General features: G+C 37.4%; 1 protein-coding gene across 1 annotated transcript in view; it reads left to right on the top strand.

The window, feature by feature from the left end:
* LOC126237425 (group XIIA secretory phospholipase A2) overlaps positions 1–12626 on the top strand; it is a 32125-nt gene extending 19499 nt beyond the window's left edge. The window contains exons 3-4 of the mRNA XM_049947534.1: positions 6938–7109; positions 12216–12626. Of these exons, the coding sequence (XP_049803491.1) occupies positions 6938–7109; positions 12216–12334 (291 nt within the window). The 3' untranslated portion in view covers positions 12335–12626. The remainder of the gene's footprint in view (positions 1–6937; positions 7110–12215) is intronic.
* The last annotated feature ends 1878 nt before the right edge of the window (positions 12627–14504 follow it).

The following is a 14504-nucleotide window of genomic DNA, read 5'->3' as shown; positions in this document are numbered from 1 at the left end:
CCACCAGAGGCCCCTTCCCATGACCAGTAGCACTGTATACCCAGTCAGTTGGCACAAGCGACTTACTCAATTCAAACAGCTGGCAACAATTTTTAAAATGACTACGAACACCATCAGAAATAATGATGATCTTCTCTGCCACTGTTTGCAGTTACAGAATTTTGCGCATTGCTAGCAAAGCATGGGCTGAGTCATGTACTGTGTTATCACTTATAACTGCAACATTTCTTTGATTAGACCCAGAAGAAGGCCGCTGCAATCGTGGCTGGAACGTTGGCTTTTCTATAGCAGCAGTAGTTTTTACATTATGACGCGGTACCAAACCTAGAAAACTTTTATGTCGACTGACTCTGGCCGCGGAAGCCTACGCAATTATATTTGTGGTCTTGTTTTGAAAATATGTCACTCCTGTAAAAATTTAAACTGGTCATTACTCCAGTGATACCCTTGTACTTCTTGTGAGTGAATTACATACCATTTCTCAGCAAAATCACAGTGAAGCACTAAACATAGTTCTTCAGCCAGTACACACCTTTTCACTTCTGCAATGTGTTGTTGTTTGAATTTCTTCAGATGCTGGTGTGTTACTGCTTTCACTGACCGTTTACCAAGTTCGTCAATCAAATTGTCAATGGCAACAGTTTTCTTAATTAGTTTATTTTCCTCCCATGTTGCATATGTAATTTCTGCAGAGTTATCTGCTACGTCTTCCAGGCCAAGTGTCTGTAAAGACGGTCCTTCCTTTCCAACGCAGTTACCACATTCTTGAACACACAAGTCTCTCACTTTACGTCGCAGACTACTAATGACTTCACACACCCAACCAAGCTGTCATATGAGGCGTGTTTTTTAAAGTAAGTACCGTTTTGTAATTAAAAAAAGACATGCTAAGATATCTCAATAATTTTTTCTTTTACATGAAAGCCTTTACCTTAATCTACTTTTCTACATAATTTCCATCAATATTGAGGCACTTGTCATAACTTAGTACCAGTTTTTGAATACCCTCCTCATAGCAGTCTGCCGCCTGACTTGTTAACCACTGCATCACCACTGTTTTGACTTCGTCATCGTCTTGGAGATGCTGACCGTGCAGGTGTTTCTTCAAGTGCAGGAACAGATGGTAGTCACTGGGCGCAAGATCGGGGCTGTACGGAGGATGATCTAGAGTTTCCCATCAAAAAGATGTGATGAGATCTTTGATCTGATTCGACACATGCGGATGGGCATTGTCTTGCAGCAAAACAATGCCCTTGCTCAACTTCCGTGGACTGTTGCTTTGATTCTGGTGTGACGTAGGCCACCCATGTTTCATCGTCTGTAACAATTTGGCTTAAGAAATCATCACCGTCATTGTGGTACCACTCAAGGAAAGTCACATCCGTCAACATTTTTGATACCCAGCGTGGGCACAATTTTCGGTAATTCAAGTGCTCGGTCACAATGCCATACAAAACACCACGAGGAACATTAGGAAAGTCATCCCGCAAAGAGGAAATCGTAAAGTGTCTGTTTTCTCTCACCTTGTTGTCCACTTCCTGCACTAGACTTTCATTAACGACCGAAGGACGCCCACTCCGTTGTTCATCATGCACATTTGTGTGACCATCTTTAAACGCTCTCACCCACTTTCTTAACATTCCGTCACTCATAATGTTTTCTCTGTAAACTGCACAGATCTCACGATGAATATCGATCGCTTTTAGGCCTTTAGCACTAAGAAATTTTATAACAGCCCGTACTTCACAGTCGGCGGGACTCGCGATTATCGGAGACATCTTAAACACTCAGTACACAACGTAAACAAGGAAGAATCAGACTGTAATGGCGTCCGTGCGTAGATTAAGGTACAGGCTTTCATGTAAAAATAAAATTATTGAGATATCTTAGCATGTCTTTTTTTAATTTCAAAACAGTACTTACTTAAAAAACACGCCTCGTATGTCATGTGCTCCAGTAAAGTCTTCAAAGTTACCAAAGTTCAAAATTCTTGCAGTACACTCATAAACAGACATCTCTAGATGGGTGTGGAACTACCCACTTAGGTTGTAGTGCATAAAATTTTGATCTTCCAAATTGTGAAGTTGTATAATTGCTCTTATAAATTGCAAAAGTTTCTTTAATACTGCAAGTCATGTACCTCTTTACTTTCACAACTTTTTGACTTTCAACTGTTACAGTTAATGTTTTTTGTTGGCATTCTGGCGAGAACAGTTCCATTTATCTTCCAGATAAGATTTGAACTTTAGCTGCTTCTACAGGATGCCGTAATAGGGATCTGGTCTTCCAAAGACTCATTTTACAGACCTCACATTTCTTGGTTTGTCTACCGTGTACTTTGTACTGACAAAATGTGGTTCAAAATTGTTTTCTTTGAAAATGTCTCTGGAATAACAGTTGAAACTTGCACTTTTTGACTGTAGGAAATGCAATATTCAACAGCTGACTTGATATTTGTGAAAAGTTCCTGGCAAGAGGTGGAAGAGTTCTTTGGTTTATTTTTTTCTGAAGATGGAATTTCTACTTTGAAGAATGTGGTCATTTTTGCTGTAGTCTATACATCCATTGCTTTAATAATTTCTCTGTGCTTTCTTGATGCATAGAGTGGTCGACTTCATTGACCATGGTTTCTTAACAGGACTAACACCTACCTCTGTAGATGACTGATTCAGGGTATTTAATTCATCATCTATTGATGCAAAATCTGCACCAGAGGAGGCTTCACATTGTTCAGATACTATCATTGTTGTTATTCTGTCAAAACATTTACAACACAAAAAGTCGTCACTGGAAACATGTTCGTTTTGAAACAAGAGTCTTCAAATGAGAACACTTATTCCCAACCAGAACAAAGTCTGTTTTCTGTTTGTCTTATATATCACTCTTTTACGGATATGCAGCTAACTTCACTCTCCTGTGGTCCCAGCCAGAAGACATTTCAAATAGTCCTTTTCACAAAACACACTGCAACTGTGTCAACTGGCAAATTCCTCATGAAAACACAGAACTCACTGGATGGTCTCAGATTTCTTAGAAGCCTCTTCAGTAAACAAATTAGCACTAAACAACTACAATACAGAAACCCGCAATGAACAACCACAACAAAGAAACTACAACAAGTGGAAGAAATATCTGCAACAATGAAAGTAAAAAGAAGTAACTGCAACAAAGTAAGTGATAAGTAGTAACTGCAACAGAGACAATAGAAATAAACATTGTAACAAAGAAATTTGTAAGAAACAAACTTCACTGAAGACGTACATTACCCTTGAAAGTGAGAAAGAATGAGTTTTAGAATAAAACCTGTCTAACTTAAAAGTGGAAGCTCTCCTTTACAGAAAATATAGTATTGCATGGTAATAAGCAACAGAAAAATCTAACTTTTCTGTATTGGCATTCTGAAAAAAAAAATTTTTTTTTCTTTAAATTATAAAAATTCGAAAGGGGGCAGTAAAAGATCTTTGACAGATATGTCCAAACGGAGGATACCATTGTAATCATAAATCATTTATCTTTCAAACAAAAAAACAAAAAAAAACCAAACAGAATACCTAGAACTGTGTCAGAGAAGCCGTGCAGAGTGGCTGTACAGTTTGAGGCGCCATGTCACAGATTGCGCGACCCCTCCCACCGGAGGTTCGAGTCCCCCCTTTGGCATGGGTGTGTGTGTTGTTCTTAGCATAAGTTAGTTTAAGTAGTGTGTAAGTCTAGGGACCGATGACCTCAGCAGTTTGGTCCCTTAGGAATTCACACCCATTTTTCCGAAGTTAATGTCTTCAAAATGGTGTTTGCAGCGTCATCTTTAGAGGCCTGTATCTCGGGGTAGGAATTTTTTTGGAGGGGGGGGGGGAGTGTTTCTTACTTACTCCTGAATTTTAACATATACTAAATTCAATAACTTCCCGGACTATGAAGGTAACCTCCCCACCTGAAGTGATACGGATTATACCTCTTAGATTGCGTCTGCAGGACATCTCAGTTGTTGATGATAAATGTCAGCTGTGATGGTTGCACCTCAGTGAAGTAATTTGTAGTGCATCACAACGTCACTGTTCCATCAGATGCATAACATTATCTTTTGTGGATATGCGCAGGTCTTTGTACAGAGATTTGCTGCTTTATTTGTGCTCAACTATTCCTCTCTTTTCTTTATAGTAGCATGTTGTTGTTGTTGTTGTTGTTGTTGTTGTGGTCTTCGGTCCTGAGACTGGTTTGATGCAGCTCTCCATGCTACTCTATCCTGTGCAAGCTTCTTCATCTCCTAGTACCTACTGCAACCTACATCCTTCTGAATCTGTTTAGTGTATTCATCTCTTGGTCTCCCTCTACGATTTTTACCCTCCACGCTATCCTCCAATACTAAATTGGTGATCCCTTGATGCCTCAGAACATGTCCTACCAACCGATCCCTTCTTCTAGTCAAGTTGTGCCACAAACTCCTCTTCTCCCCAATTCTATTCAATACCTCCTCATTAGTTATGTGATCTACCCATCTAATCTCCAGCATTCTTCTGTAGCACCACATTTCGAAAGCTTCTATTCTCTTCTTGTCCAAACTAATTATCGTCCATGTTTCACTTCCATACTAAGCTACGCTCCATACAAATACTTTCAGAAACGACTTCCTGACACTTCAATCTTTACTCGATGTTAACAAATTTCTCTTCATCAGAAACGCTTTCCTTGCCATTGCCAGTCTACATTTGATATCCTCTCTACTACATCCTTCTGAATCTGTTTAGTGTATTCATCTCTTGGTCTCCCTCTACGATTTTTACCCTCCACGCTATCCTCCAATACTAAATTGGTGATCCCTTGATGCCTCAGAACATGTCCTACCAACCGATCCCTTCTTCTAGTCAAGTTGTGCCACAAACTCCTCTTCTCCCCAATTCTATTCAATACCTCCTCATTAGTTATGTGATCTACCCATCTAATCTCTAGCATTCTTCTGTAGCACCACATTTCGAAAGCTTCTATTCTCTTCTTGTCCAAACTAATTATCGTCCATGTTTCACTTCCATACTAAGCTACGCTCCATACAAATACTTTCAGAAACGACTTCCTGACACTTCAATCTTTACTCGATGTTAACAAATTTCTCTTCTTCAGAAACACTTTCCTTGCCATTGCCAGTCTACATTTGATATCCTCTCTACTTCGACCATCATCAGTTATTTTGCTCCCCAAACAGCAAAACTCCTTTACTACTTTAAGTGTCTCATTTCCTAATCTAATTCCCTCAGCATCACCCGATTTAACTCCACTACATTCCATTATCCTCGTTTGGCTTTTGTTGATCTTCATCTTATACCCTCCTTTCATGACACTGTCCCTTCCATTCAACTGCTCTTCCAAGTCCTTTGCTGTCTCTGACAGAATTACAACCGTCCCTTCCATTCAACTGCTCTTCCAAGTCCTTTGCTGTCTCTGACAGAATTACAATGTCATCGGCGAACCTCAAAGTTTTTATTTCTTCTCCATGGATTTTAATACCTACTCCGAATTTTTCTTTCGTTTCCTTCACTGCTTGCTCAATATACAGATTGAATAACATCAGGGATAGGCTACAAACCTGTCTCACTCCCTTCCCAACCACTGCTTCCTTTTCATGCCCCTCGACTCTTATAAGTGCCATCTGGTTTCTGTACAAATTGTAAATAGCCTTTTGCTCCATGTATTTTACCCCTGCCACCTTCAGAATTTCAAAGAGAGTATTAGCATAAAGACACCATTTCTCATCACCAGTAATGATACAGGACAGGAATGGTCAGCATTCTTCTTGAGGAATAATTGGCAAGCGGAGGATCACATATGGGCAACCACAGATTTTTGTGCTTAGCACATGCGGTACCCATACACCCAGTTTCCGAACCTTCTCCATTGTATGCAGATGTTGCACAATGGTGGAATGATTACAGTTCATCACATTTGCCAGTTCCTGAGTGTAGTGATGTAGATAATTGTTAATTAATGCATTTAAATAATCTTCGTCAATTCCCAAAAGTTTTCCTGAATGTGGAGAGTCACTAATCTCAAAATGATGATTCTTAAAATGAGAAAACCATTTCCTTGCTGTGCTCTGTCTAATAGCTTTGACCCCCATACAGGGTACAAATGTTTGTGGCTGCTTCCACTGCTGCCACCCCTCTATTGAACTCAAACAGAACATGTTTGAAATGTTCTGATTTCTCCACTAGACACTCCATTTTCTAGAGTGAGCAGCTCCAATCACTATTTCCAAATGACAAAATGACAGTATTTAAACTCAGATAGCTGCAGTGAACTACAAATAAAAAATGAAAATCGATAAATAAGCCCATGGCAAACAGAATGCTGTGGACTTATGTGCCAACCTAATACTTGAAACATAGCACATTAATTTTGTTTTTGAAACAACAAGTTAATAGGTTTCGTCTTCAGAGGGACTTCTTATTGGCCTAAAGTCCAAGAGACCTGCCCCCACCATAACCATCTCCTATTTCATCCCTCATTTTGCAGTGTTTTGTTTTCTATGATACTGTATCGCACATTCCACACCCAAAAGACTCATCTCATTTTTGGGTCGATGGAACGAAAACTGGGTGTAACAGTCTAATTTCCTTCAACCAATTATATTTTCCTCCCAGTAGAAAAAACTTAATACTAGGGATGCTGTATTCTGTGGTTACTGTTTCTATCAACAGTAGTAGCACCCCTTGTAGAAGATCAGTCATTTAAGTATGAAATTTTTGCCCATTTAGCCACAATTGGTAAACTCTGTGCACACATTGTGTTGCAGTACATAATTTATTGACTGTGAATAATGTTGTTAGAGTTCTATTCTTCCAGTTACATCACATGAAATGCATTGTTATATACTTGTGTGTTCTAACTGCTCCTTAGTTAAGATCACCTTACTGATGTATTCTTTTTAAAAAATTGATACATTTTCCAGATTGACAATGAATATCTGCCTGTGGGAGATATGACAAATTGTTGCAATGACCATGATATCTGTTATGATACATGTGGCTCAGATAAAGAGAAGTGTGACTTGGAATTCAAGAGATGCTTGTATAAGATTTGTGAAAAACATCAGAAACTGATAACAGATAAAGGTGTTAAAGGTAAGTAGTGGTCATTTCACTACTGACATCAGTTTCTAAAATTTTTGAGAAAGCAATATATTCTAGAATAATATCCTGCCTGAGCAACCATATCATCTTAGTGAATCATAGTTCTGATCTCAGAAGAGCTGCTCAACTGAGAATGCAATTTATACATTCACTAACCAGATTTTACATGTGTTAAATAAAAAAATACACCAGTTGGTATTCTCTGTGACATATCTAAGGCATTTGAGTGTGTGAATCACAATATCCCCCCCTCCCCCCGATAAACTAAGGTTTTATGGAATTGATGGTATAGCCAACCAATGGATCGAGAGCAGGGGTTCTACCAGAATCAATCTTAGATCCACTACTATTTCTCATGTATGTAAAAGCCCTTCTGTCTAATTTACAACAAGCAGAATTAGATTTTTATTGATGGCATAAATATTGCAGTCAGTCTAAACATAAATATACCACAAAAGAATTGGTGAATTATGTTCTTAAAAGCGTTATTGCGTGATTTTTCTGCAAGTTGTCTTATTCACAGTTTCAGAAACGTACATGTTCATTTCTACACATTTAGAGGTACTTCACCAGTGAGAAATATGACACACAGTGATGAAATAATAAATATGGTGAATTAAGTGTCCATATTGATAAGAATTTGAACTGGAAAAAATGCATTGTGAAACTCCAAAACAACTTTAATTCAATAATGTTGTATGGAATAATGCCATGGGGTAACTCATCTTTAAGAAAAAAGTTTTCATTGCCCAAAATTGTGTTGTAGGTCTAAAATGTGGTAGTCATTCACAATCATGAGTGAGATCTCTGTTTGGTGAGTTAAGCATTTTGACTACTGCTTCATGCTATAGTTATTCCCTCGTGAAGTTTCTGTCAATAACCCACTGCAGTTCAAAAGGAACAATGATGAACATAGTTCAATACCGGAAGAAAAAATTATGTTCATTATTCCACTTTAACGTTGTCTTTAACCTAAGATAGGGTGCACAGTGCTGCCACCAAAATTGAGTTGATATAAAATGTGTGACAGATAGAGTTAAATTTGAAAACAAATTGAAAAAGTTTCTCTGTGACAACTCCTATCCTGTAGAGGAATTTCTGTTTATGTTCATATAATAATTTATTGTGTTTAAATCACCTAATAACTACAATATTCACATGACTGGTTTTGACAATTTATGGTCGTCTTCAGATTAATCTACCAACAGCTTCATTATGACCTATAAAAATTTGTTATGCAGCCTGAACACCTTGAAGTGTAATACTGTTGTAAGTGAATTAATCACATTTGAAGAGAACAATAAATTGCCAAAACCAGTACTATGAATATTGTAGTTATTAGGCAATCTTGACATAATGAATTATTATATAAACATTTGTAAGGGGACATAGTTCCATTTGACAATAAGTCTTTGTGCTCCTTTCACATTTGACAATGATTTCCAAATGTGAAAACTGCCTAGTTGCACCATGTTTCAGAGTCCACCTTAAACTGTAAAAACCCTATAAGTGGCTGGGTGAGTTATTTTAAAGGCCAGGTTTGATAGGACTCTACCTGGTAACACACTTTGTTGTTCACCCCAACTTACAGATGGAGGACAGCATTAGCATTAAAGGCAAGTAAACACGGTAGCTAAAGGAATGAGAGTACCTGCTGGAGTTTATGACACACACAAAAGTTTGGAGAGGAGGGGCTATTACATAAACTCTTTGTGAAAGTTAACAAATGAAGTTACAGTATTGTTAAAAGTGTCTCCTTGTAACATATCTGATACCTGTGCACCATCATTTTACAAGCTCACTACCTTGTCAGTTAAGTCACACTCAGACTCCACTCGGGCTTCATGAATTTCATTTATCAGATACTCCTAGGGAAAGAAGTCCACCATGTGTAGTGGCATGTGGTGGATGAAGGTGTGTAATCTTGTTGTATGAGATTTCTGCATATAGATTACTTGTCCTCACCTTGATCCTCCAAGTACCTCAACAGTATCTCAAGTATTTTTTGTTCATAGAACTTCTTGTTTCAGTTTTTCATTTCATAAATTATTTCTGTCATCATTCAAAGGAAACAAACAGTATGGCACCTTACGTCCCAGAGGAGTTTCATACAAAGCAGTGAGGTGTGTTAATGAGAAGGGGATACAGTGTTTTAAGAGTAAGCGAAAAGGGGTGTTATTGGTTGAGGTACATACTGAAAGAGATGTTAATGTCGAATTAAATTTATTCCATAGTAAATTTATATCAGTATTTGATAGTTGCTTTCCTAAAAAATTATCCAAAAGATCTGTTAAAAAAAGTAAGCTGCGGATAAATAAGGGAATTAAAATCTCGTATAAGAGAAGAGGGAAATTTATGTAAAGGCCAGAGTAAGTCAAGATCACATATTACTTGCATATTACAAAAAATACTGTAATATTTTAAGGAAAGTCATTAAAATGTCCAGAGTTATGCATGTCCTGACAAGAATAAATAATGCAGACAGTAAGATTAAAATTGTATGGGACAATGTCAAAAGGGAGACAGGACAGCCAGTTAGTCTACAAGATTCCATGACAATTAAAGTAAATGACAACGTTGTGAATCATGATTCACAAGTTGCAAGTACTTTTAACAATCACTTTCCATACATAGCAGCAAATATAAGAGTAAGTGTTTCAGTTGAAGAATCAAGAGAATATATTAAAAATGTCATTCGACAAAAATTTAAGAAACTGGAAGTAGCACCAACATCCTCCACTGAAATTAATGCGGTTATAAAAATTCTGAAAAACGATAGGTCTTGTGGGATTGATGGAATTTCAAACAGTATTCTGAAAACTTATTCCCACTTAATAAGTAATGTCTTTAGTGATATATGCAATGCACCACTGGCACAGGGAATTTTGCCAGTCATGTTAAAATATGCAATTATTAAACCACTTCGTAAAAAAGGTGGCAAAACAGACTTAAACAAATGTCATCCAGTTTCCTTGCTGACTTGTTTTTCCAAAATATTTGAAAAAGTAGTCACACACTTAAATGGAAACAATTTAATTAACATACCACAGTTTGGATTCCAGAAATGCTACTCAACTGAGAATGCTATTTATATTTACTTATCAAATAGTTCAAGACTTAAATTATAATATATTGTCAGTTAGTATTTTTAGTGATGTCTCCAAGACCTTCGATTGTATAGATCTTGGTACTCTCTTCAAAAAGCTCAAATTTAATGGAATTGATGGCATTACATGTAGCTGGTTTGAGTTGTACAATCAGAATGCGAAATGTCGTGATGAATAATTCAGACAATGTCGGAAAGGTTGGAAATTATAGTGATGGGGGGGGGGGGGGGAATCACAAAGGGAGTCCCACGAGGTTCAATTTTGGGTCCACTCCTATTCCTTATATGTTTAAATGATCTTCCTCTTAACGTTCAATGTGCATGATTGCTACTTTTACAGACGAGACCAGTGTTATAATAATTCCCTTTAGGGAAAAAACAGCAGAAGAGTTAGTAAATGATATTTTCCAAAGGATTATTAAGTGGTTCTCTGAAACTGGACTCTCGCTAAATTTTGGGGAAAAAAAAACACTATATTCAATTTTGTGCAACAAATATAGTCACACCAACAATTGATGTAATGCATGAGCAGGAGTCAGTGAATAGAGTAGAATGCTCCAAATTTTTGAGTGTACATACTGATGAAAACTTAAACTGGAAGAAGGATGTTACTGAGCTTCTTAATCAAAGTGTAGCCACCTTTGCTCTTCGTATAATTACTGATCTTGGAGAAAAATATATCAACCTCCTGACATATTCTGCATATTTTCACTCAGTAACATTATACGGAATAATTTTCTGGGGTAACCCTTCACTTAGAAAGAAAGTATTGATTACACAAAAGTGAGAGTAAGAATAATATGTGGCATTCACCCACAGACATCATGTAGGTACCTGTTCAAGGAGATAGGCATTTTAAGTGCGCCGCCACAATATGTATGTACTCTAATGACATTTATCATAAATAATCCATCACAATTTTGAGAACAGTGATGCACATATATACAATGGTAGAGGGAATGATGACCTTTATTACCCATCTTTAAAGCTGTCAGTGCCTCAGAGAGGACTTCAATATGCAGCAGTAATTATTATTTTTTGATCATTTTCTCCATAATAGAAAATATCTGATGTAGCGAAATCTGATTTAAAATCATTTCTCCTGCACAATTCATACTATTCCATTTATGAATTTTTACTTATCTGCAGCATTTTGATAAAAGGACGGGTCGCATGAGCTGTGAAACACGTACCTGACTAACTAATTCACAGTATTTATTTGTCAATAATGGCTTTCCTTTCTTAACCTTTACTTTAATTGTGGTTTCAGTGTATTTCTTCTTTTATGTTTCTGATGACGAGCAGTTAATTAAAAAAAAAAAAGAGAGAGAGAGATGTTAAAAATTATCCTTGTCCTTTCTTTAATCTTTTGTAACCGTACTATATTTTGTATTTAATTCTAGAATTAAATTTGTGGTATATATTTCTTTTTGTTGCATTGGTTTATGTAAATCAAGGAACATTTTAAAAATTTGATGATAAAAAATTGGATATGAAATGTGATAAAACTGTGCATAAATAAGACATAAGAACACAGGTCACTGAATACTTGTAATCAGGTTGTGATTCTATTTGAGTAGTAATGGTTGTGCACAGCAGCCCACAAATATTGTTGGTTGGTTAGAAATGGTTGCTCAGATTATTAACAACAGTACAATGGACATTTAATCACACAACCGAGTGTGTCTTTAGTTGAATTGTGTGGACTAATTACACTCCATCATGGTTTGTTCAATAAATAATGCCTGGATGCCACTGGAACAAGTTGCCTGGTAGTGGTGCTTTGTTTTGCTGTTGCAGTCTCATGTTCTACACTAATCGAATAACAACACACTCAACTTTTGTGTAAATTAATGTTAGTTTTCGTGATTTGTTACTGACTTTGTATTTTTCCTTTGTTTACGGAAACCACCATATTTATATTGAAAAGAAAGAACTTAGACAGCAAAGAAAAAAAACAGTGTAATGATTCATATTTCTGTTTCTTTCAGCTTGTAAGGCAGCAGCAAAGATGTTATTCACAGGCACGCTTACACTTGGATGCAAATCATTTCTGGACAGCCAAAAACGTGCATGCTTTTGTCCATCTTCCAAGCGAAATGAATTCTGAAGTACTCTGTAAATGTGAAACTAAGCTGTGATATTCTTACTGAGATGCTGGAAGTGCATTACAATTGAAGGGGTGAAGTGGAATGTTCCTTGCCAATTATGTATTATTTTTATCGGAAAGTTTTGAATAAGAAACTGTGTAGCACCTTCACCGCAAAGAAATAATGGCAACTTTTGATTTAATTTTAAAATACATCATGTACACTGCATGCTGTTCCAGCATTGGAATGAATCTTTGTAGTCATTCTTTCAATATTCTTACTGATAATAAAAATCATATTTTATGACTATAACATTGCTTTTTTGTCATATCACTCTTAGCTTTCGTACATAGTTGTCTTTGCTCTTCCCAGCTACACTCCAGCTTCCTGTCTTTCTTTACCCATCTCCTCCAGTTTCCATAATCACCATCATCATCATATCTCTCTCTCTCTCTCTCTCTCTCTCTCTCTCACTCTCTCTCTCTCACACACACACACACACACACACACACACACAGAGAGAGAGAGAGAGAGAGAGAGAGAGAGAGAGAGAGAGAGAGAGAAAGGGGGGGGGGCCTATAAACAACAAAGTGTTGTTCAACATATATCATTGATGGTGGAAAATTTAATAAGTTACTTGTTGGCAATACCAGCATCTAACAGTTGTTTCTGAGCCTTTCATTAACTTTTTAACTGCTTTTAAAATTTTAACACTGGCAGAGTTCCTCATCATAAACATGAATTGATGCATCAGGCATTATACATTTGTAAATAATGTTTAAAGTCAAGATGTGATATACTGGCTGGTCATAATTAAAGTGCAGCTACTCACAGAGGTCATGCTTGGACTGTAATTATATGGGAGCAAAACTTGGTAGATATACTAATGTGTTAATGCAGAACCAATTTACACTGGAAAACAAATTAGTTCCAGTTTTGGCCACTAGGTAAAAATCTGGTGCCGTATACTGGATAATGGTATGACATCCATGTTGTAATTTGACGAGCCATAATGCGAGTAAACAGTATGGCTGCCAAGAAGAGAGACCGTGCGCTGTTAGTGAAGATGTATTATGTGAACGGCAACAGTTACTGTGCTGCAAGGAGAGAGTATCACTGACTGAAAGGTCTGAGGAGAGGCCCAATGTAATTAAATGATTTGAAAAAGATGGTCATGAAATTCGAAAACGCTGGTGAGCTTGGGATGGCACCTGCAAGAGGAAGGTGTCCTATCCCAGTGGAAGTTATTAATGAAGTTGCTGTTGTAAACAATTGTACAGCATGTGCTGAGGGTTGTTCAGTACTCGTGAAATGCCACAAGAATTTTCCATCCCATGGTCAGTAGTTTGGGAAGTTTTATGGTCTAATTTACTATGGTACCCATACAGGATCCAGGTGGGGCAACAACTGAAACCTCATGATACACAGCAAGTATTTGCTCTTCGGTTTCTGGCATGGATAGAAGTTGATGAAATGTGATTGGGCAATATTCTGTGGAGTGATGAGGCACATTTTACACTACAGGGTGCAGTGAATAGACAGAAATGCTGACTTCAGGGTACTGTAAAACCACATATTGTCCACAAAGAGCCATTGCACTCGTCGTATGTGACTGTGTGATGTAGATTCACAAACTCAACTATTCTTGGCCCTTTCCTCTTTGAAGAGAATACACCCAGGGGGTGTGTCAGGTGTACCATGACATCTGCATGTTATTGGTACCTCCTTGTACAGCATGTGATTCCTGCTTTGTAAGAGGACAACTATGTGGAAACCACTGTTTTTGTGCAAGATGGGGCTACAGCTCATGTCACTTGTCCAGTGAAAGATCTTCTTAATGCAATCATCCTCAGTCGTTTTATCTCCAGAGGTTTTCCAGATGCGTGGCGTGTAAGATCACCTGATCTGAATGCATCTGACTTGTGGCTTTGGGGATTTATAAAAACAAAAAAACATGTTTACTGGGGACACATTCGGGTTCTACCTGATCTTAATGGCCAGTATACAAGAACACGTTGCTCAGATTCCTCTGGAACTGCTGCGAGTAACTGTTGATCATGCCGTTCTGTGGAAGCATTATCTCGTCAGTGTTTCCAGTGCTCATACTGAACAAACTGTGTAAGTGGTGGTTAACAATAAAATCAATATAGTGTTTTTCTCACTTGTTTGACCTTTTCTGCCTATTCCTAA

This window comes from Schistocerca nitens, chromosome 2, assembly GCF_023898315.1.
Source record: "Schistocerca nitens isolate TAMUIC-IGC-003100 chromosome 2, iqSchNite1.1, whole genome shotgun sequence".
NCBI lineage: Eukaryota > Metazoa > Arthropoda > Insecta > Orthoptera > Acrididae > Schistocerca > Schistocerca nitens.
Note: the sequence above shows the minus strand (reverse complement) of the source record. Positions and strands in the feature narration are given on the sequence as shown.